The sequence below is a fragment of the Saccopteryx leptura genome, chromosome 8 (genome assembly GCF_036850995.1).
Source record: "Saccopteryx leptura isolate mSacLep1 chromosome 8, mSacLep1_pri_phased_curated, whole genome shotgun sequence".
NCBI classification, from domain to species: Eukaryota; Metazoa; Chordata; class Mammalia; order Chiroptera; family Emballonuridae; genus Saccopteryx; species Saccopteryx leptura.
In genome coordinates, this window is record NC_089510.1 from 57,653,180 (window position 1) to 57,673,534 (window position 20,355).

General features: G+C 48.0%; 1 protein-coding gene across 3 annotated transcripts in view; it reads right to left on the reverse strand.

Annotated features, from left to right (window-relative positions):
- BDH1 (3-hydroxybutyrate dehydrogenase 1) overlaps nt 1–20,147 on the reverse strand; it is a 40,318-nt gene extending 20,171 nt beyond the window's left edge. The window contains exons 1-2 of one of the 3 annotated variants that reach the window (XM_066347339.1): nt 19,921–20,147; nt 3,625–3,751 (exon numbers count right to left, since the gene is read on the reverse strand). In XM_066347339.1, coding sequence (XP_066203436.1) covers nt 3,625–3,707 — 83 coding nt within the window. In that variant the 5' untranslated portion in view covers nt 3,708–3,751; nt 19,921–20,147. Of the gene's footprint in view, nt 1–3,624; nt 3,752–15,063; nt 15,088–15,415; nt 15,817–19,920 lie in introns of those variants that run through there. The other 2 variants (XM_066347338.1, XM_066347340.1) reach the window with 2 other exon arrangements.
- Nucleotides 20,148–20,355: the final 208 nt, after the last annotated feature.

Genomic DNA, 20,355 nt, shown 5'->3' on the forward strand with positions numbered 1-20,355 from the left:
ATGAACACAGGGTCTGGTCACACCTAGACCAGGTCCTGGGGCAGAGGCAACTCGGAGTGCCTCAGCCACCAGGGAGCAGTGCTGACAGTCTCCCCACCACGAGCCCCCAGGGACATCCTGAGGAAGAGGTCCTCTTGTGTCCAGCGTCACTAGGCTGGTAAAAGGGGACATCACTTGGCAGTGAACATTTTTACCACTGTGCAGGAAGAACTTTCTGGTGATAATAGCTTTGTTAACAAAGGCTTCTGCAAATTCCATGCTTTATCCTTTGGGTTTTATTCTGCTTCCTGATAGTTTTTTTTTAATTCAACTTTTTATTTTGAAATAATTGTAGATTCACCTGCAGTTAAGAAATAGTATAGAGAGATCCCCCTGTGCTTTTTACTCAAGTTCCCCTAATATTAACATCTTGCAAAACTACAGCACAATATGACAATGAGGATATTGACATGGATGCAATGAAAGTACAGAACACTCTCATCTCCACAAGGATCCCTCAAGTGACCCTTTAGAGCCACACCCACTCCCCTCCCACTCCACATCCTCTTTAACTGCTAACCTCTTCTCCATCTCTATAATTTTGTCATTTCAAGAATGTTATATAAATGGAACTTATAGTATGTAACTTTTTGAGATTGCTTTTTTCACTCAACATTAATCCTGGAGATTCACTGAGATTGTCCCATTTATCAGTGATTTGTTTCTTCTTATTGCTAAGTTGTATCCAAAGGCTGAGGGCTGTGCAGAGCAAGTAAGAAGGGCAGGTTGTCAGGTGTCAGGGCAGGGACACATCCAGGCACTCCTGGGGAAGTTTTCACCTGGACAGATGGTGTGTACAGGACTGCTGCTCTGAAGCAGGCACACATGGGGGGGGGGGGGTCTATTCAGGGCATCACAGCTCAATAATGAGCTCAGGCCAAACGGACACCATTCAGGTGGGAGACCCTAATGCTGGGTGGGGAAACCATGGGAGATGAGCAATGCAAAACCATGTAGATCAGGGGTCTCAAACTCGCGGCCCGCGAGCCGCATGCGGCCTGCCGAACAATTTTGTGCGGCCCGCAGACTAATCCACGAAGTTCAAAATATTTTGGATAAAATTAAGTAAGCCTAGGGGCCTACTTGTATTTTTCATTTCTCTAGCATCCTAGCTAGATATTAGCTTAGTTAACAGCAGTTGTGATGCGAACTACAGTTTCTGGTCGTTTTGTGACACTGAGTAAACTGCATGTACGATTGTGCTTGTTGTACTGATTTTTTTTTGTTTTCAACTGCAGTGAGAAAAGTGTTGCGTAACAGTTGCCTTTTGTAGACCTAGTGCGGCCACCGAAGGGCTGTGATCTTGCTCTGCGGCCCACATGCTGAGTTGAGTTTGAGACCCCTGATGTAGATGGAATGAGGTGATAGGGGAGGGGTGGTATTGAGGTGGCAATGGTGTCTCTAGGGATAAAATATCTATTAATTCGTTCTGTATGACTAGAGAGGGCAGACCCAGGAGCAAGGGGTGGCATTTCTGCTTGATAGGACGAAAGACTTTAGGAGGGAGAGTACTGGCCAAAGATTGGAGGCCTGCTGAGACAGGTACTGACCACTCCATGGCTGGACACACAAGGCTGTAAGGCCAATTGGTAAGGATGCTATCATATTCCACCCACACATGGGGACAGCATTATGAGGCCCTTGCCAACTGAGATTGAAGCAAGATGATCAGGCCAAAGGTTTCCCACCCAAAGACCTCCGGTCTGATGCAGGCACAGTGACTCCTTCCATCCTCCTCACACCCCTGGGTCTCCCCCATACACGTCTGCTGACGCTGTGGCGCTGAGGACAGCTAATGCCCTCGGACTGAGCTCCGGCCCTGCCCGCCCTGCCCTCAGCCCCCTCAGCCTAACTGGTTATTTTTATAGTCCTTCCAGAAGATTCAGAATCTCCCCATGACAGCCTTCGTCTCCCTCAAATGAGCCAGAAGCCTGACTTCCCTTTAATTTGAGGATAAAACCTTTGTAAAAGTATTTAACTTCCTTTGGCATTTTTTTCTCCTCTATAAAAAATAATCTCCAGAAATCTCAGAGACTGATTTTTGCCATTTTAGTGAACTGGCTTCATGTGTAAGGTTTGAAAAGAGCAGTCCTGGGTGATCAAAGGGATGAGACCTCTCGCCACCCTGTGCCTCCGGATGCGACACACTGAGAAGATCCACTGCCTTCCACTCGGGTGGCACCCTCCAGACATGAATACTTGATTCCAAACACAAGGATTCACATAAACCCAAACCGAGAGAGAAATTCTCCCAAAGTGTCTGCATCAAGAATGACAGAGACGCGTCGGCCTGGCATGCGGGGGACCCGGGTTCGATTCCCGGCCAGGGCACATAGGAGAAGCGCCCATTTGCTTCTCCACCCCCCCCTCCTTCCTCTCTGTCTCTCTCTTCCCCTCCCGCAGCCAAGGCTCCATTGGAGCAAAGATGGCCCGGGCGCTGGGAATGGCTCCTTGGCCTCTACCCCAGGCGCTAGAGTGGCTCTGGTCGCAGCAGAGCGACGCCCGGAGGGGGCAGAGCATGGCCCCCTGGTGGGCAGAGCGTCGCCCCTGGTGGGCAGAGCGTCGCTCCTGGTGGGCGTGCCGGGTGGATCCCAGTCGGGTGCATGCGGGAGTCTGTCTGACTGTCTCTCCTCATTTCCAGCTTCAGAAAAAAAAAAAAAGAATGACAGAGACTCAGGAACTGCCCCTGACAGGAAGAGCGGAAGAGGCCTGACACTTAATGCACTGTGGGACTCTGGTTTGTATCTGGACCGGGAAAGGTCCATTAGGGGCCATCTGACAAAATCTGAACCAAGTGTATAGGTTTGTTACTCGTGGATTGGTGGTAAGTTTCTGGTTTTCATGATTACCCTATGGTTTTATAAAACGGTAGCATTGGGGAAGTTAGGTAAAGAGGATATGGAAACCCTTTGTACTATTTTGGCAACTTTTACGTTAGTGTTGCTATTTCAAAATGAAAAGTTGAAGGAGCCCTGCCCACACAGTTCAGATAGTTAGAGCATCATCCTAAAATGCCAAGGTTGCAGGTTCGATCCCCAGTCAGGACACATAAAAGAAGCAACCAATGATTGCATAAATAAGCAGAACAACAAATCAATATTTCTCTCTCTCAAATCATTAAATAAAACAATATATATATATTGTTGTTGTTGTTATTTTTTGTGGCAGAGACAGAGAGAGTCAGAGAGAGGGACAGATAGGGACAGACAGGAACGGAGAGAGATGAGAAGCATCAATTCTTCGTTGTGGCTCCTTAGTTGTTCATTGATTGCTTTCTCATATGTGCCTTGACCAGGGGGCTACAGCAGACCGAGTGACCCCTTGCTCGAGCCAGCGTCCTTGGGCTCAAGCTGGTGAGCCTTGCTCAAACCAGATGAGCTCGCGCTCAAGCTGGCGACCTCGGGGGTCTCGAACTTGGGTCCTCTGCATCCCAGTTTGATGCTCTATCCACTGTGCCACCGCCTGGTCAGGTACCAAGGGACACCACTGAGAGTCGGGCCTCATGGCTGCCTCCATCATCCATGTGTAAAGAGCTCTGTCTGGCCCAGTGTGACCCACAAGGCCACCTCCACCCTGGTTTCTTACCTTGTTACATTTTCTCTATTGGAGAAACTCAGGGGTTTCCCCAGGGTCTCTGACAGGGGTCTGGAGAGGCGGGCTGTCAGCATTGTGGTCACAAGAGGTAGAATAATTGGTCTCCTCCCAGCAGGCTCTGAAACACAGAATACATTGCCGTGTTGCCTTCAGAGGTTTGTGCAGAAGGTGTCCATTGTTCTTCCAGGTTGTGGAAGTCAAACTGATCCCAGTCTGTAAGACCCAGGTAGGATTAGGCAGACCACTGCTGCACCTTCATCTCAAGCTGCAGCCTCATGTGATGCAAAGAGTCAGGAGAATGGAACGTCTAGAAACCTGGGTTCTGGTTCTGGCTGTGCCACCAACTCATTTGGCAACCCTGGTCATCGCCCACTTGTAGCAGGAGGAGGGTGGACCAGACCAGCGATCCTCAAACCAGGCTGTGCAGCAAGCACTGGGGGACTCCAGGACCTACCGTCTCAGGACCTACCCTCCACTCCATGAGCCTCATTCTCTGTCTGTGTTCCCCATTCCAGCAAAGCATCAATCTGTGTGACCTGGGACATCAACACTCACTCTCGATTTGCCCACATGGCTCCTCAGGCAGCTTTTCCAGCCCTGCACCATGTATCATCTGACTCAGCTCCTCACCTCTCTCTCCAACCCCCCCCCCCCCCCCCCCCCGAACACAGAGCCTGGCTCTGAGGCTGACTTCACCAGTACTCATTGTGGCACGGGACTCGAGTTACTTAATGAGACAGGCTTTAATCAACCAACATGAAGATACACACATAGTCTCTCCCCCCACCCTACCACCCCCTCTCAGGATTAAATCAACCTTATTGCAACAAGGCCACATAGACTTACTATCTGCTTAGGGCTACTCAGCACAGCGACTACTTGTGTATTATTAACTGTTGATTGGGGTGTGGGTTGGTTGCCTTCCAGTTCCAGTCAGTTGTTAAGATGATTTCTTGTGGACTCAGGAAAGAAAGGGGAGGCTGGGAGGGAGTTGGGCAAGCCAATCACAGCTGGGAGAGATGTTATTCTTTTCCTGGTGAACCTTCCCAGACTCTCCTTTGCACGTCTGCCTGTGGTTAGTTATATACTGTTCTTATTGCACAAGGTTCTGCCTGGGAGGCAGCTCCTGCCTGCCCTTTTGCTGTCACCCAAACCTAACTGGGCCAGCAGGTTGTAATAAGTGCATTAGCGAGCCAACCACTGCGAGTTCTCTGCAGGAGGCAGGAACAAACAGGGTTCTCCAGGCTTATCTGATCTTTCCTGGACCACTGGACCACCAGTAGGCTCCTGGTCCCCTCCTGCTCCTGCTCACTACACTCCATTGCCAGCACTGCGTCAACTTAGGTGACTGCCATGCCTAACAGCCTCCTCCCTGTGCCTGCTGGACCAGCCTCTGCCTCCCTTCCTAACCTTTCTGGTCCCGCCCTCCCCTGTGCTCATTGCCCTGGAGTCACCCTGACCTTCTGGAAGTTTCTCACGTATGCCAAATCCTTCCTGCCTCAGGGCCCCGGCCCTTGCTCTTCTTCATTCCAGGTGGCAGAGTCCTTGTGACCCTTCAGACTTCACAGAGGCTGTCCCCAACCCCCCACGCAACACACAGAGGTTGCTCTCTATACGATCACTCTTTAATCCAAACTTATCTTGTTTCATTTCATTATCTTTCCCTACTAGATCATTAGCTTGGTGATTTCAGGTGCTTTGTCCATCTTGTTCCCCACTGAATCTGCCATGCTTTGAAGACAGACACCTGACACCGAGGAGCCACTCGGTGAGTCTCTGCTGAGTGGGGATGAGTGGTGTGACAGAGACCACTCTCCCCCGCACACAGCAGATGCGCTCTTCATGGAAGTCCCGTGCCCATGATGCCCGTGCCAGATTCAGATTCTTTAACTGGGTGACCCTCATCCCACCCAAGCACTGACCAGCTGCTGAGCACACACATCTCCACCTCCCCCATCAGGACCGGAGTCTGAGGTCACCACCACTGGGTGATTTCAAACCCAGCTGTCTATAATTAAAGCCCTTTCCCTTCTTTATTGCAATACATGTCAATATTCTCTCCAAATAGAGGGCTGCTTTCAAGTTTATTTTCCTTAAGAGTCAACATGATCTAAAAGTACTAGAGTCAAAATAGTTTAAAGTGCACAAAAGCTCAGCCCCTTGAATAATGCACTATTCATAATGTTGTCTCATTTGCAGAATGGTAGTCTTGTAAATCTCTTCTTCTTTTTTTAAGATTCTTAAATATGTTTACTGTTTTCTCTCCAAACACAACATTATAGGCAGTGGGATTCCCACTACTCTTCAGGGTTCTTTGCCCTCTTAATGCCTTGTGCTGGCCTTCATTCTCTGTAAACATTAAGTTGTCAAACTTGAAATGCCATTCACTTGCCTTTTGGTTTGGAATCAGAAATGGTTGTAGGAGGGAGATGCTGAAGAATGGTAGAGCAATGGTGGGGGATGGGAGACATTCTCCTCAGCCTTGAACTCAATCAGCTGCCCCAGGGAGACTGGGGGGGGGGGGCTTCACTCTCAGCAACTGCACTTACAAGATACAGTTGCAAAGATGCTCATATATCACTCTGTAATCTAAACTTTTCTAACACTAAGAACACTTGCTCTCAGGGCACCCCCTTTCCATTAGCAGTGCATAAACCATGGGTAACCTGTGGACAGCACCTCCTCTCCAAAAGAACAGTGTGCATTCTTGCCCTGATGCTGGGCTCCCTTGTTGCATTAGGACAGGACTATCTTACTGAGGAACTTGAGATCAGCAAGTTGCATGAAACTCCCAGGTCTGGCAACTGGCAGCCTCTGCTCTATTTGGCTGTTTCGTTTGGCCAGTCTTGCGTTTTAAAAGGCAATGTAACTAAGTTATGCTTGAACTCAATAGAAACAGTTTTCACTGACCATCTTAAGCGTATCCAGATCACTTTTGTTAACTGCCTGGACACTGTGGGCCTTTGAGTTTGAGATCCCTCAACAAAGAGATATTTCTTATCCTTAGGCTAGTTCCCTTCTGATTGCTTCTTATAGTCCAGCCTCAAAGTCCCAGCTCAATTCAGCTATGCATGCTAACGGCTCAAAGGGGGCTTCCTTGAAGCCACGCAAAAAGGCAACCTGACATGTTTTAAAACCCCCAAACAAGATGCCTGTTATTCCTTAGAAAAATAGCTATTCTGAATCAAAAATCTAAAAGCATTGTGTAGGAACATTAAATGATATAGTAAATAATGTCCTCACAACCATTCTGTCATAAACACAACAGTAACTCCTGCGTATCTGTGTTTAATCGAGATCCTAATTAGGCAAACCTAATGCAGACACTTGTATTGGTCTGAGAGACACTCTAGTCACCAGATGAGACCTAGGTGATAGCCAATTCTCCCCAGAGAACACTTCACAAATACTCTCTGCAGTGGTTATCTTTTGGGTGTCTGTCCTGTTCACCTGACCCGTTTTCTCAGACCTGCCCTTGACCCACACGATTTGGCCTCTGCAACCGTAGCTGGACAGTGAGACCTCTCCCTGGCCTTGAAGTACTGGGTTGAGACACTCAATCCAAGATGAACCTATCACTCTGTCCCCTGACACTGAGGAAGAATGCAAATCATCTTCTGTGAGGCAGGGACATGTGATCTAGCTGCTGGAGTGGAGAATGAGGGATGGAGAAAGCCAATCTGCAGAGAAAGAGAAAGAGCCAGGCACACATGCAGAAAGGAGTGGAGATGGAAGTGGAGCGAGAAGAAAACAAAGCTTCCTTCGGCATGTAGACCCTGAGAAAAAAAAATACTAAGAAGGGCTCCCGGTGGTTTTCTGGCTTCAAATTTAAAAAACAGAGCCTAGCAGCCCTAGCTGGGTAGCTCAGCTGGTTAGAGCATTGTTCTGACCTGCTGAGGTTGCAGTTTTGATTCCCCAGTCAGGGCACATACAAGAATCAACCAGTAATGACATAAATGAGCGGAACAACAAAGTTAATGTATCTCTCTCTCCTACACGTGCGCGTGTGCTCTCTCTCAAAAATAAAAAGAAAGAAAAGAAGAAAGAAAGTGTAAAGCCAGTGGCCGGGGCCACCATCACAGCAGCCCGGCCCATGCAGGTTCGCATTGGATTCGGACAGTTGGTAAAGAAACAATGGAGCCAAAACCTGATGAGCCGTCATCTTTAATCCTAGCTTGCACCCAGCAGGCAAGCAGAAACACACACTGGGCTCCAAAACCCACTCACATTCAGTGCTCACAAAGCTACTGACTTATCCGAGTTTTCTAGAATCAAAGGTTTCTAGCTCACCAGACTTATTCACTTCTGTTCCCCATCTCCTTCCTTCTCCCTGCACAAACTCTGTACTAACTGGCTTCTCACTCAACACTCCGCCATCTTGGCTGCTTCTCCTGGCCTCCTCCACGTGGCCTTTCTCTGCTCTCTGCTCTCTGCTCTGCTCTCTCCTCTAATGCTAATAATCCCAGGAACTGAGAACAAGCTCCCATTCTGCCCCTATTTTATAGTGTAGAAATCAAAACCCTTAATCCAATATACAAAATAGGGAAGTCTCTAATACAAAGTCACTTATCAGAGACATGATGGGATTGTACCACCCCACATCAAAAAGGGTGGGAAAGGCTTAATCCCAAAACCAAGCCCCAGGCTACAAAGATCCTGCCTGCCCCCAGCCCACCCCAACACACATTAATATCACCTGGGCAATGGCCTCCACGTGGGCAGCACCATCTTTAACAAAGTGAGCATAATACATTTTATCTGCCCAACAGAAAGAAAGAAAGAGAGAGAGAGAGAGAGAGAGAGAGAGAGAGAGAAAGAAAGAAACTGGAAAGAAAGAGAAAACACCAAGGGAGCTAGAGCATGGGGGGGGGGGGGGGGGAGTGAGCCTAGCAGCCATTCCTACAGAGTGGGATTAGACACAAACTACTTCAGGGGAAGCCTGCACTGAACTACCTGCCTCTGTACTGAACTGCCTGCTGCACTATGCTCTTGCCATCTGAGCCAGCCCTTATAAAGGAGTTCCTGGAATCCTATTTCAACCAATCAGACTAATGCTCTCTCCATACAATTACAGCTGTAGCTATTTTCCCATTAGCATCTTAATCAGCCATTCAGAGTGACCCTATTCTGACCAATCAGGACAGTGCTTTTTGGACCAAACTGTGAGGATTTGGAGTCCTCATTTGCTTGAGAACAGACCTATCAGGGACTAGAGGTGAGGACCTCTGTCTATGTAAGTCAACTCCCTTCAGGCTCTGGAAGCATAATTTCTCTTTCCACTGAAGAGACTGTGTCTCCTTAACTGGAGCTGAAACACTGAAGATGTCTAGCCAGAGCAGACCAGACCAGATTGGCACAGGCCAGAGCAGAGCTGTCTAGTCAAAGAAGAGCTGGCTGGCCACAGAGCTACCTGCCCTAGGGCCTCTTAACAATTGTACTGCTTCCCAATGAGCTGTTCCACAGCCGTGCTGTCTCCCAGTTGAGCTGCTTGCACTGAATAGTTTCTTCACCCCACCCCAAACTGGGGGTTCCTGTTGGTGTTGAATTGATGCTAACCATCGGCTGACAGGCGGATCTGCTTATGAGGCCCTGCTGCCCTCCTGTCCTGTGGCCCTGCTGCCCTCCTGTCCTGCGGCCCTGCTGCCCTCCTGTCCTGCGGCCCTGCTGCCCTCCTGTCCTGCGGCCCTGCTGCCCTCCTGTCCTGTGGCCCTGCTGCCCTCCTGTCCTGCCGCTCTGCACAGCATGCGTTGTCTATTCTCTAGGCTGATTTGAGCAGCTTCAAGGTTGTTACTTGCAGCATAAACAATATTGGCTGAGACACACTGAAAGCAGTTTCCTTCTCAGATCATTAATTCTTAAATTTTATCCATATTCTGAGAATGCCACACTGTAGATCTTGTAATGACAGCAGCAACACAGGCCTCCCCCTCTCTTCTTGATTTGTTACCAAACTGAAGCAGGTTCAATCACTCAACCAGCTGTCAGCCAAAAGACAACTCCGAATGATTCTGATTTTATGAGAAGGAACAAACTTGATTGCAAACTGGCAAGCAAAAACACACCAGGGGTTCACTTCCCAAAGCAGCATGTTCCTGAACAAAGGATCAGATTCCTCTTTATTCAGGGAAATCATGTGTACACATCCAGGTGAACATCATGACCCCCCAAGTATAGGGGGAACATTCCTGTGCAAACATGGTTGGAAAACATGCCTATACATATATAGCATACTAACACTGGTGGGAAATCTCCACCCCTGGGAGGAGACTGCAGTGTTATAATAAGAGTATAATGAATATAATTCAGGAAGAGGTCCGTGAAGAGTCCTCCAGGCTCGTCTGGCAGGCCTCAGACAGTTTGAGCCAGATCAGCCCCTGGTCCTGCAAATCATCCTGGGTTTGTTCTGGAAAAACAGCTCTGGCGATCTTCAAGGTCAGGGTTGGTGTAGGTATCGAAGAAAGTTTAAGTAAGTCTTGGCTTTTCTGTGGAACTCATAGCAAATTACAGGATATGATTATACAAACCTTACAACATCTAGGGTAGGATGATCTAAGTGGGTTTGCAGGTTCATCTAAGCAAAGTTATACTTTCCAAATAAAAGTCTGTGCTAGCCTACCTGAAAGGCTGTATATACATATATAGTTTAGGTCACAAATTGTCCTTCCCTGAGAGAAAGTGTTACCAGAGCTCCCAAACTTACCATAATTACAAATGCCAGATGAAGCAGGCATTCCACCCCCAGGAGAGCAGGGCTTGTCTACCACACCCATGTCCGAACACTAAGTGATGAACTCTCAAGGCTCCATTCCTGGCCTCTCTCACCACCATGCCAAGCTCTCATAGCACGAAATAGAATTAACATGCTGCCAACTTTCAAATGTTTATCTCCAACCAGCCTTATCCTCTGAGCTCGACTTACACATCCAAATGCCCATCCAACATCTCCACTTACATGTTGAATAGGTGTCTCAAATGTAACCTGTCCAAGCTGAGCTTGTGCTATGGCCCTGAGTACCTGCTCCTCTGGCCCTCTTCATCCTTGACTCCTATCTTTCTCGCACACTCCACAGCTAAGCTGTCCGCAAATCCTGACTCCATGTTCAATATACACCTAGGATCCTCTGTATTCTTTTATTTTCTTAAATAATTAGTGCTTTACCATTTACAAATCTTTCAACACACTCTATTTGACCCTCACAACAACCCTTTGAGATAGGTAGTGCAGATATTCTTCTTCTCATTTAACAGATGAAAAAAATGAATTCCAGAGCAGTTAACTGATATGCCAAACGTTCTAATTTGTGTTAGTATCAGTCTTTGGCTTAGATATTCAGCATCCAGCCTCCCATCACATGTTCCCTACCTACTTCTCAGGGATAATGAAGATAAAATGAATTCAAGCCTAAAAAAAATACTTTGGGGGCAGAGGGAGCACTATATAATCATACCCACAAACTATAATTTCCCACAATAATTATGGCACGTTCTCCCTTCTTATTCCAGCTTGCGCATGAACCCAGAATTTTATATTGCCTCTGCTCTGTGCCCAACTAAGAAACTAAATAAGGCAGAGTCAAGTGTGATCCTGTTTAGTTATATAAATGACAATCAGGGTAACTGCTACTGCTGCAAATAGAAAATCAACACAGAAATACCAATGTGCAAGTAGGGCCCATTGAAGCACAGAGCAAGCAAGGCAAGGTTATCAAAGAGGGCATGATTGCACAGAAGGAAAACGTGGTGTTAGAGCTCAGACTGTCACACAACAGTTATTTCATACAAAGAAGAGTTATTTGTTCCACGTTACATAAACAAGCAATGAGAACCCATGCAAAATATCTCATGACACACAAATCTCTCCAGCTGCCAATGTACTGAATTCAAGGGGTTCAGCACTTGGGCTGTTCTATTTAAGATCGAGACATTGTTGTTATTAGGTAGTTTTATTTATTTACAGCAAGTAAAGGAGACATGGAATTCATATCCAAAACTGTCTCCCAAAGGAATGATTAGCCATTGCTAATATACACTATTTGGTCATTACACCTTGATTTCTTCTTTGTAGTTGGCTACATTTAGCCCATTGGGTTCTTGTCAAGCTCATCCTTCTTACAGTTGGTCTGCAAAACACTGTGCTACATTTTAACATTTAGCAAGAATAGCACTTAGTAAGAATGGCCCACACCTTAAGACCCTAATACAAACAACAGTATCTTCATATTAAAGAAGTGCAAACTATTCAAGTCATATAAAACCATTTTTCAGGGTCTTTCCAACTGAGAGTACTACTCCGCATGCTTCTCCTCCTGAAGTGATTCATAAAGAGCAAGCCTTTTCAGTTTTTTATTTTCTTCTACAATAGCTTATTTCTTTTGCATTTCTGCCTATTATAAGTGATGCACCTTTATTTCTATACTTTCTGGAGTAGCATCTAAGTGATGTTTTAAAGAATCCAAAGCACTCTTTGTTTACTCTGGTTCTCATATAAGGCTACCAACACCTTGGTCAGAGTGCCCTTGACTTCTCCAATACCTCTGGATCTGCTCACCTTCGAGTCAGTGGCTTTATAATGAGCACTACTGACAGCACAGCTGTATCTGGTGTCGGAGACAGTGGCAGGCTCTGAGCAGCATGACCCTCTGCTATCATCTCTGTCTAAGCCTCCATCCTTTCTTGCCCGGATAATTGTAGCAGCCTCCCAACTAGGCTCCCTGCTCCCATCCTGTCCCACTTCAGACACTGCTCAACACTGCCTACATGATCCCGTGAAACACAAATCCGACCAAGTCAGGGCGGATGGGGGAATGGATGAAAAAGGTGCACAGGTTAAGAAAAATAAATTGGTAGTTACAAAATAGTCACGGGGGTGTAAAGCACAGTAAGGAATATATTCAATAATATTGTGGAAAGTATGTACGATGTCAGGAGGGTATGAAGACAATGGAGGGCACTTTGTAAAGTATATGACTGTCTAACCACTATGCTGCATACCCGAAACCAATATAAAAATAATATTGAAAGTAAACTGTAATTGAGAAATAAAAAAATTTTAATGCCAAAAAAGGGTGAAAATGTCAAAAAAAAATAAATGTAAGGAGGGTGGAGGGAGGGAGGAAAGGGAAGGGAAGGGAAGGGAAGGGAAGGGAAGGGAAGAGAATAAATCAGACCATGTCACTCCTGCACCACATTCTTGCTTATAATAAAAGCCAAAATCACTATGATTATCTACAAGGCCCTCTGTAAGGCAGATAAAATATGTTATGCTCACTTTGTTAAAGATGGCGCTGCCCACGTGAGGCCGTCGCCCAGGTGATATTAATGTGTGTTGGGGGCAGGCGGTGGGCAGGCAGAATCCTTGTAGCCTGGGGCTTGGTTTTGGGATTAAGCCTTTCCCACCCTTTTTGATGTGGGGTGGTACAATCCAATCATGCCTCAGAGAAGTGACTTTGTATTAGAGACTTCCCTATTTTGTATATTGGATTAAAGGTTTTGAATCTACACTATAAAATAGGGGCAGAAGGGAGCTTGCGCTCTTGGTTCCTGAGATTATGATTAGAGGAGAGAGCAGAGAGGAGAGCGGAAAGAGGCCAAGTGGCCAAGAGAAGCAGCCAAGATGGCGGAGTGCTGAGTGAGAGGCCAGTTTGTGCAGTTTGACGCTGGTGAAGGAAGGAGATGGGGAACAGTGGTGAATAAGTCTGGTGAGCTAGAAACCTTTGATTCTAGGAAACTCGGATAAGTCAGTAGCTTTGTGAGCACTGAATGTGAGTGGGTTTTGGAGCCCAGTGTGTGTTTTTACTTGCCCGCCAGGTACAAGCTAGAATTAAAGATGACAGCCCATCAGTTCTTGGCTCCGTTGTTTCTTTACCGACTGTCCGAATCCAATGCGAACCTGCATGGGCCAGGCGGCTGTGATGGTGGCCCTGGCCGTGCCTCTTGGCTTTACACCCTCCCTGATCTAGGTCCCCATGACCTTTTCTGACCTCATCACTTTTGTTCACAGCACCTTAGTTACAGTGGCCTTCTTGCTATCCTTGAAACATGACAGGCAAGCTCCTGCTTCAGGCATTTTTCCCTCTACCCGGGACATTCTTCCCCTCACTGTTCACAGGGCTCATCCTCTCATTTAGTCTTTTACTCAAATGTTTAACGATTCCTCCAAGATGCCTTTCCTGATCCCCTAAATTAGAAACTCAATCTCTCCCCAAATTTGCAATTCACTTCTTCTTTCTATGCCTCTGTAGCAGCATTTCCCAGGGAGGGTAGTGTTAGAGGAATTTCTGTTTACAACCATTCACAGCCCCCATCTAACCACCAATCCCCACCCGGGCTGAGTGCCCCATTGATAGGACACACGTGCTGTGTCATTGATTTCTGGCTCTAGCAAACATCTCCTCTGGTGCCTGACAGGAAGAAGACGCTCTATAAAAGTGTATCCAGAGAGATTCTGAAAGCTACACACATTTCAAAGGTTAGCTACCTCTCCCGCCAGGGGTATATGCCCTGTGCCGGGAGGGGAATCTAACGCTGGGGTAGAAACTAAATTTGCTGCGTCATGAAGGATCACGGTAACGGGACGCTTGCAAGAGGCTCTCCACGATGAAACATGTGCCTCTGCACCCCACCCCCACCCCCCGCAGGGTTAGACGGTGACTCTGCATCACCTGACCATGTTCATTCAATTTTTGGCTGAACCGCTGGAAAATATCGCGCAGAGCTCAAGCACGCGCGCAGCGATAACCACGCCCCTGCAGCAACGCCAGCCGAGACGCGCACCTCGCGTACCCCCAGCAATCTCAGGGCTCTCCATCCTGCACTGGGCAGAGCTCGCGACACCAGATATGCGCAAGCGCTGTCCCCGCACGCGGTGCGGCAGCCAATCTCCGGGCCGCCTTCCCTTCCCGCGGGCCAGAGGCGGAGCCGCGGGGGCTCGGCTAGTGCCGCGCTCCCATTGGCTGAAGCGGCACCGCCCGACAAAGCTCCACTGTACTCGCGCACTTACGCCCCCTTGGCCTGCCACTAGGACCTCCACCCCATCACCTCCATCTTTCCCCTGCTGTGCCTCCACCGTGCTCGGTCCTCCTGCCGGTCCCGCGGCCCTTCCCGCACTTCATTCAGCAACTGCTGGCTTGGCCGGTGCCCAAGGCAGCTGGACCGGCGGCCAGACCTCTGGCTAGCATCCTTCCCGAGGGCGCAGCAGGAGGACTCCCTATGTCTGCGGGAATAGAGACTCCCGGAGGACACGGGAGGATGAGGAGGGATGCCGGGCAGAACAAAAGAGACACGGTGGAGAAGGGAGCCGTGCCCAGAGCTCAGGGTTGGGAGGCAGTGCTACAATGTGACCTTCCCAAGGCCGGTTCTTGCCCTTCTTGGGGCCTGAATCCCTTTCTGTATAATACGGCAGGAAGGAAGGCTGAGTCCCGAGGGTTTTACCTGGGAGTCTCGGGGCCTCTCGTTCAACCTGGGCCTCCCGCAGAGCACCTTATCCCGAATAATGCCAGGCGAGGCCCCCACAAGGCGGACAGAAGGCCTGGGGGGGGGGGGCGGGGAGCGGCTACGGAGGACCATGGGAGGCTGCAAAGGGTCGGGGCGGGACTGGTCCGTCTTCCTACCTCACTCTGCCGCGGCCCTAGGGCCCGCCCTACAGGTATTGGTGCCCCTTTCCTGTCCCGCAAACCGGCGACCCGGCTAAGGAGCCGCGCCAGGCCAAACCAAACCAAGCAGAGGGCGCCGGCGCAGCTCCCGCCGCCCCACCAGCGGCAGAGAGACAGACCCTTCCTCTTACCCCAAACAAAATGGGCAGGGGGCTCAGCTGGGCTTAATCCAGCGCTTCACAGGTACCGGTGCTCCGGATCGGCCGACCGTCCGGGGGCGCTGCGCCTTGACCCTCTCAGAGGCCCTCTACCGGCTCGCACTCGTGCACCCTCAGCCACCCGGATGCGCTTAGGCACCTTGGGTGCCGCGCGTTCCGGCTGCGCGGGCGGGTCCCGACTTCGGGCGTAGCCAGGCCAAGGAGTGCTCTCGCGCCACCTCCCTGGCGCTGGTCTGGCCTGGCCCTGCTCCAGCAGAGGGTTCCCCCCGTCGTTAAGCGCCCAGCTGCCGGTCCTCGTTAGGCGTCCCCTGCTGCCAGTCCATCTCGGCCCTAAGCCAGATCTCACCGCCGTCCCCCTCCTGGAACCCGCCGGGAAGGAGAAGGTGCTGCTTCAGGAAGTGAGGAAACCCTGGTGAGGAAGAGGCTCCTTCTCCGTCCTGTCTGTTTGCTGTCTTTGGGGCTCACAAGGGCTGGTTGGTTGGTTGGTTGGTTGGTTTCTAAATTTGTCTTTTGATCAGATGAAATGTATTTAAAGATTCGCTCCAAAAGGTCTTTAAAAATAGTTAAATAGTACAGCTTCCTAGAGTTTTAACAGTACAACGTCAGAGGACAAGTCAGCACTAATCAGACTGCCCCACCCCCGCCAAATCTCCAGAATAAGAAACAGACTGAGGAGAATAGGAAATTATTGGGCAAATTATTGACAGGGCTATGTTTAGGTGAGGTTACAGAGAAGGACTAACTGGAAAGAGACCAGGCAAATGAAAATGGCGAGGGTGGGGTTGGAGTAACTGGCCTGGAGGGGCTTTAAAGAAACCTGCCAGTTCCATACCATGAGCTTCTTCAGGGTTGAGGCTCTGCCTTCCTTATCCCCAGCTCCTGGCACACAGAACCGAGAGAACTGGGACCATCTTGGATGGAGGATGCACTTGGTTCTCTGTACCCATTTCACGGGCTCAGGCCAGAATACTGGCTTCAGTGCTGTGTTTTAAAAGTTACTCTATGTCACAGTCATAACAATGAATGGCTATTCTGAATCACCAGATTACTTTAGGGTTATGCATTGCTGGAAAAGCAGTTGATTGAAGAATTAATATTCCACCTAGAAAAACCATAGGTCCTGACTTTGGACTGAGAATTAAATGGAAAGACAGGAAAAGAACATTTGACCTACCTGTGATTATATCACACTCCTCCTGTGACTGATCTCATCTTCCCAGCTTTTACTCCATACACTTGTAACCCAAGAGCACGCTGCCTTTTCCTCGGCTGCCCTGTTATCTTCTTGCCTCAGGGCCTCTCTGTCACTGCAGCCTGAGACTTCTACAAGAACTCACTGACATTCTGACATATGCAGTAACCTGGAAGTATACAGAACTAACACTTCATGGGACAACCTTAGACCAAGGCAGACAGGAGCTGGTGGAGAAATACTCTGTTCTTCTAGTCTTCCAGTGGGCAATTCCTATAGCTCCTAAAATGACAGAGCCCCAGTTGCCCATGGCAGTGCCCAACTTGATCAACTTAATGCATGTTTGGATTGTCTTTCTCCTTTCCTCCTTGCCTGTTTGACTTTCCAGTCCTCCACTCCTGTTCCTTGGGATTCATTTTTGGAATAAACTACGTATTTCTACACGAGTCCTTGCTCAGGCTCTGTTTATGGGGACCCAGATTAAGCCATTAGTTACCCAGAAGGGGCATCTCAGTCCACCTTCCAGGTTTCATTCTCACCAGAGCTTTCCCAAGCCTCTAACAAGGACTTGATTTGTTCTGGTTGAGTATTTGCTCTTCTTTACCAGTCACCCTACCCTCCAGAGTATCGCTAATGAGCTCTCAGAGACGGGCAAGTTCCTTCAGAAGATCTCCCTGCCCAGAGAACTCCTTCTCTGTGTCAGCTCCTAACTGCATCCCAGCTCATGCCCTTCCTGAGTCCCAGCTCAAGCTAGTCATCGCCTCATCTCCCTAGGCCCCTGTCCTCCCTTGCTAGCTCTGGCCCTTCCCATCTCCGAATGCCCCTGGTCTTCTCTGCCCTCAGTGTTAAGCATTGAATGCCAGATGGTGCACTGAAATCCTGCGGAGAGCCAGCCACCTCAAAGCCCTTCAGGAGCCCACCCACGTGTGCAGCACTCTTCTGAGTTCTGCTTAGGGATAGAGAATAATGACACAATCTGCTACCATCCCAAACACATAGGTCTTCTGTTTGTCTTGATGCAATTAAAATTTCTTTTAAGAAAAAAAAAAAAATTTCTTTTAGCAAGAAATCTCACCCTTAACCAGCAGAATTCTAGAAGTATCAAATAACTTTTTAAATAATTGACGGTGAAGGGAACCAAAGGTCCAATATATTACTCTAAAACAAAGCTGTGGCCCTGGCCGGTTGGCTCAGTGGTAGAGCGTAGGCCTGGCATGTAGGAGTCCCAGGTTCGATTCCCGACCAGGGCACACAGGAGAGGCGCCCATCTGCTTCTCCACCCCTTCCCCTCTCCTTCCTCTCTGCCTCTCTCTTCCCCTCCCGCAGCCGAGGCTCCATTGGAGCAAAAGATGGCCCGGGCACTGGGGATGACTCCTTGGCCTCTGCCTCAGATGCTAGAGTGGCTCTGGTCGCGACAGAGCGACGCCCAGAATGGGCAGAGCATCACTCCCTGGTGGACGTGCCAGGTGGATCCCGGTCGGGCGCATGTGGTAGTCTGTCTGACTGCCTCCCGGTTTCCAGCTTCAGAAAAATACAATAAATAAATAAATAAATAAATAAATAAATAAATAAATAAATAAAAATAAAACAAAGCTGTGGTGCTCAGAATCTAGTGTGCCGAAAACAGTATGATCTTCACATGACTGTAATACTGAATTGTACCTGTGACTGAGAACTGGAGGCTCCATGTTTTCCCTGCAGGGAATGTGCAAGAAAGACAAGTGCTTGGACCTTAAGGGAAAGGAGGGGTGGTATGGGCCTCCCCATCCCCACCCCCATTCTGTCTCTTGACTCTAATAGATTTAATTAAAACTTTTAAGCCACAGAGTTGGGGGTAATTTCATAAACTGGAAATTGAAGTAAAGTTCTTTTAAGGTAATCAGAATCTCTTAAGGGGGAGATTATATGGAGAAAAAAACAACTGTGTCCCCACAACTGGTCATCCCACCCCAAGCTACAGCAACCTAGAAAACTTCCTTCATTTGACATGGATTGCTCCCTATGTAGACCCCAGACATTGGGCTTTGCTCTTGGAAGGCCATGGTAACCTTGTGCAGGTTTCTGTCTGCAGTGAGCCAACTTGGCAGTTAGTGACTGACTGCTGTGTACCAGACTCGAGGCCAGGTGCTTTGTTTGCCTTATTTCACTTCATCTCTGCAACAGTCCTGGAAGCAGCCCAAGATTATACCCATTTTTCAGCTGAGCAAGTTGAGGCTTAGAGAGGTTAAATAACGCCCACAGCAACACAGCTAGGAAGTGGCAGAGACAGATCCCACCCAAGTCTGTCTACTACAAAGACTTTTAAGCACACCACCAATTGTCCAGAAGTTGCTTTGAATAACAAGGATAAAAGTCCACATTTAGAAGGCTATTGGGAGTAAAGATTTTTTTTTTAACCAGTTAGGCTTTTTTTCTGTGAGTTATCTAACAGGAGCTGGAATTACTTGAAAATCACATGGAGACTTCTTTCAATGATGACAATACAGATGCCATGATCTGGTGCCCTCAATTAAGAAAAGTAATTATAGATTCTAATTAATCATATAAACTTTGAAAGACAAAATATGGGACAAGATTCCTAACCCTTAAATCTGATTTAATTTTCTGAACTTTAAATTCTATTTTTTCAAGGAATATGTAATGTTACCAGGATTCAAAACCATATGCTTGCCTGACCAGGCAGTGGCGCAGTGGATAGCGCGTTGGACTGGGATGCAGAAGACCCAGGTTCAAGACCCCAAGGTTGCCAGCTTGAGTGCAGGCTCATCTGGTTTGAGCAAAAGCTCACCAGCTTGGACCCAAGGTCGCTGGCTCAAGCAAGGGGTTACTCGGTCTGCTGAAGGCCCGCGGTCAAGGCACATATGAGAAAGCAATCAATGAACAACTAAGGTCTCACAACGAAAAACTGATGATTGATGCTTCTCATTTCTTTCCATTCCTGTCTATCGGTCCCTGTCTATCCCTCTCTCTGACTCTTTCTCTGTCCTTGTAAAAACAAAACAAAACAAAACAAACCAGTCTCACAAAACCATATGCTTACTATATTTTCAACATTTTTTCTAATCAATGTGTATTCTTTATACTTTCTACTTATTCTACTCAAACAGAACCTACTTTTTCAAAGGGAAATTGAATAGCAAAGCTGCAGTCTCTTCTTTCAGGTTGCTAACGTCTCTTTCCAAAGCCCTATTCGCTCCTCACCAACCCCATCTCCTCACACCAGGCTCTTCTCAAGACCTAAAGGTTTTCCACCTGCTGATAGTTCTCACCTTCCCTATCCTCTCACCTGTGGGCAGTAGCAAGGCTCCCTCAGCACAATGGGCAAGCAGAATCCTCTCCAGGCAAGTTACAAGCCAGATGCACCTAGAATCCTGTTAATTCTCCATTAATAGGGTGTAAAAACACCCCAGGAGAATTCTTCCAGGCTTTATATGTATTATTTCAATGCTTGTCTTTAAGTGAAAAAGAAAATTCTCGCACTCATAATAACCAAAGCCAACTGATGATACAATACAGCATTCAGAGCTCTGGATATTTGTGTGTTTGTCATCGAGACAAAGTTCAGCTTTGTAACTGTTTGTTTTAAGCTTAAAATGTCTGTGAGTTGGACCTTCCAACAAGCAGAGGGTCAAAGGTAGGTGCCATTGCCTAGTGACACATAAGAAAAAAATGATGCTAAAAAACAGCTCCTGCCAATTCCATCTTGAGCTCACTCTGCTCA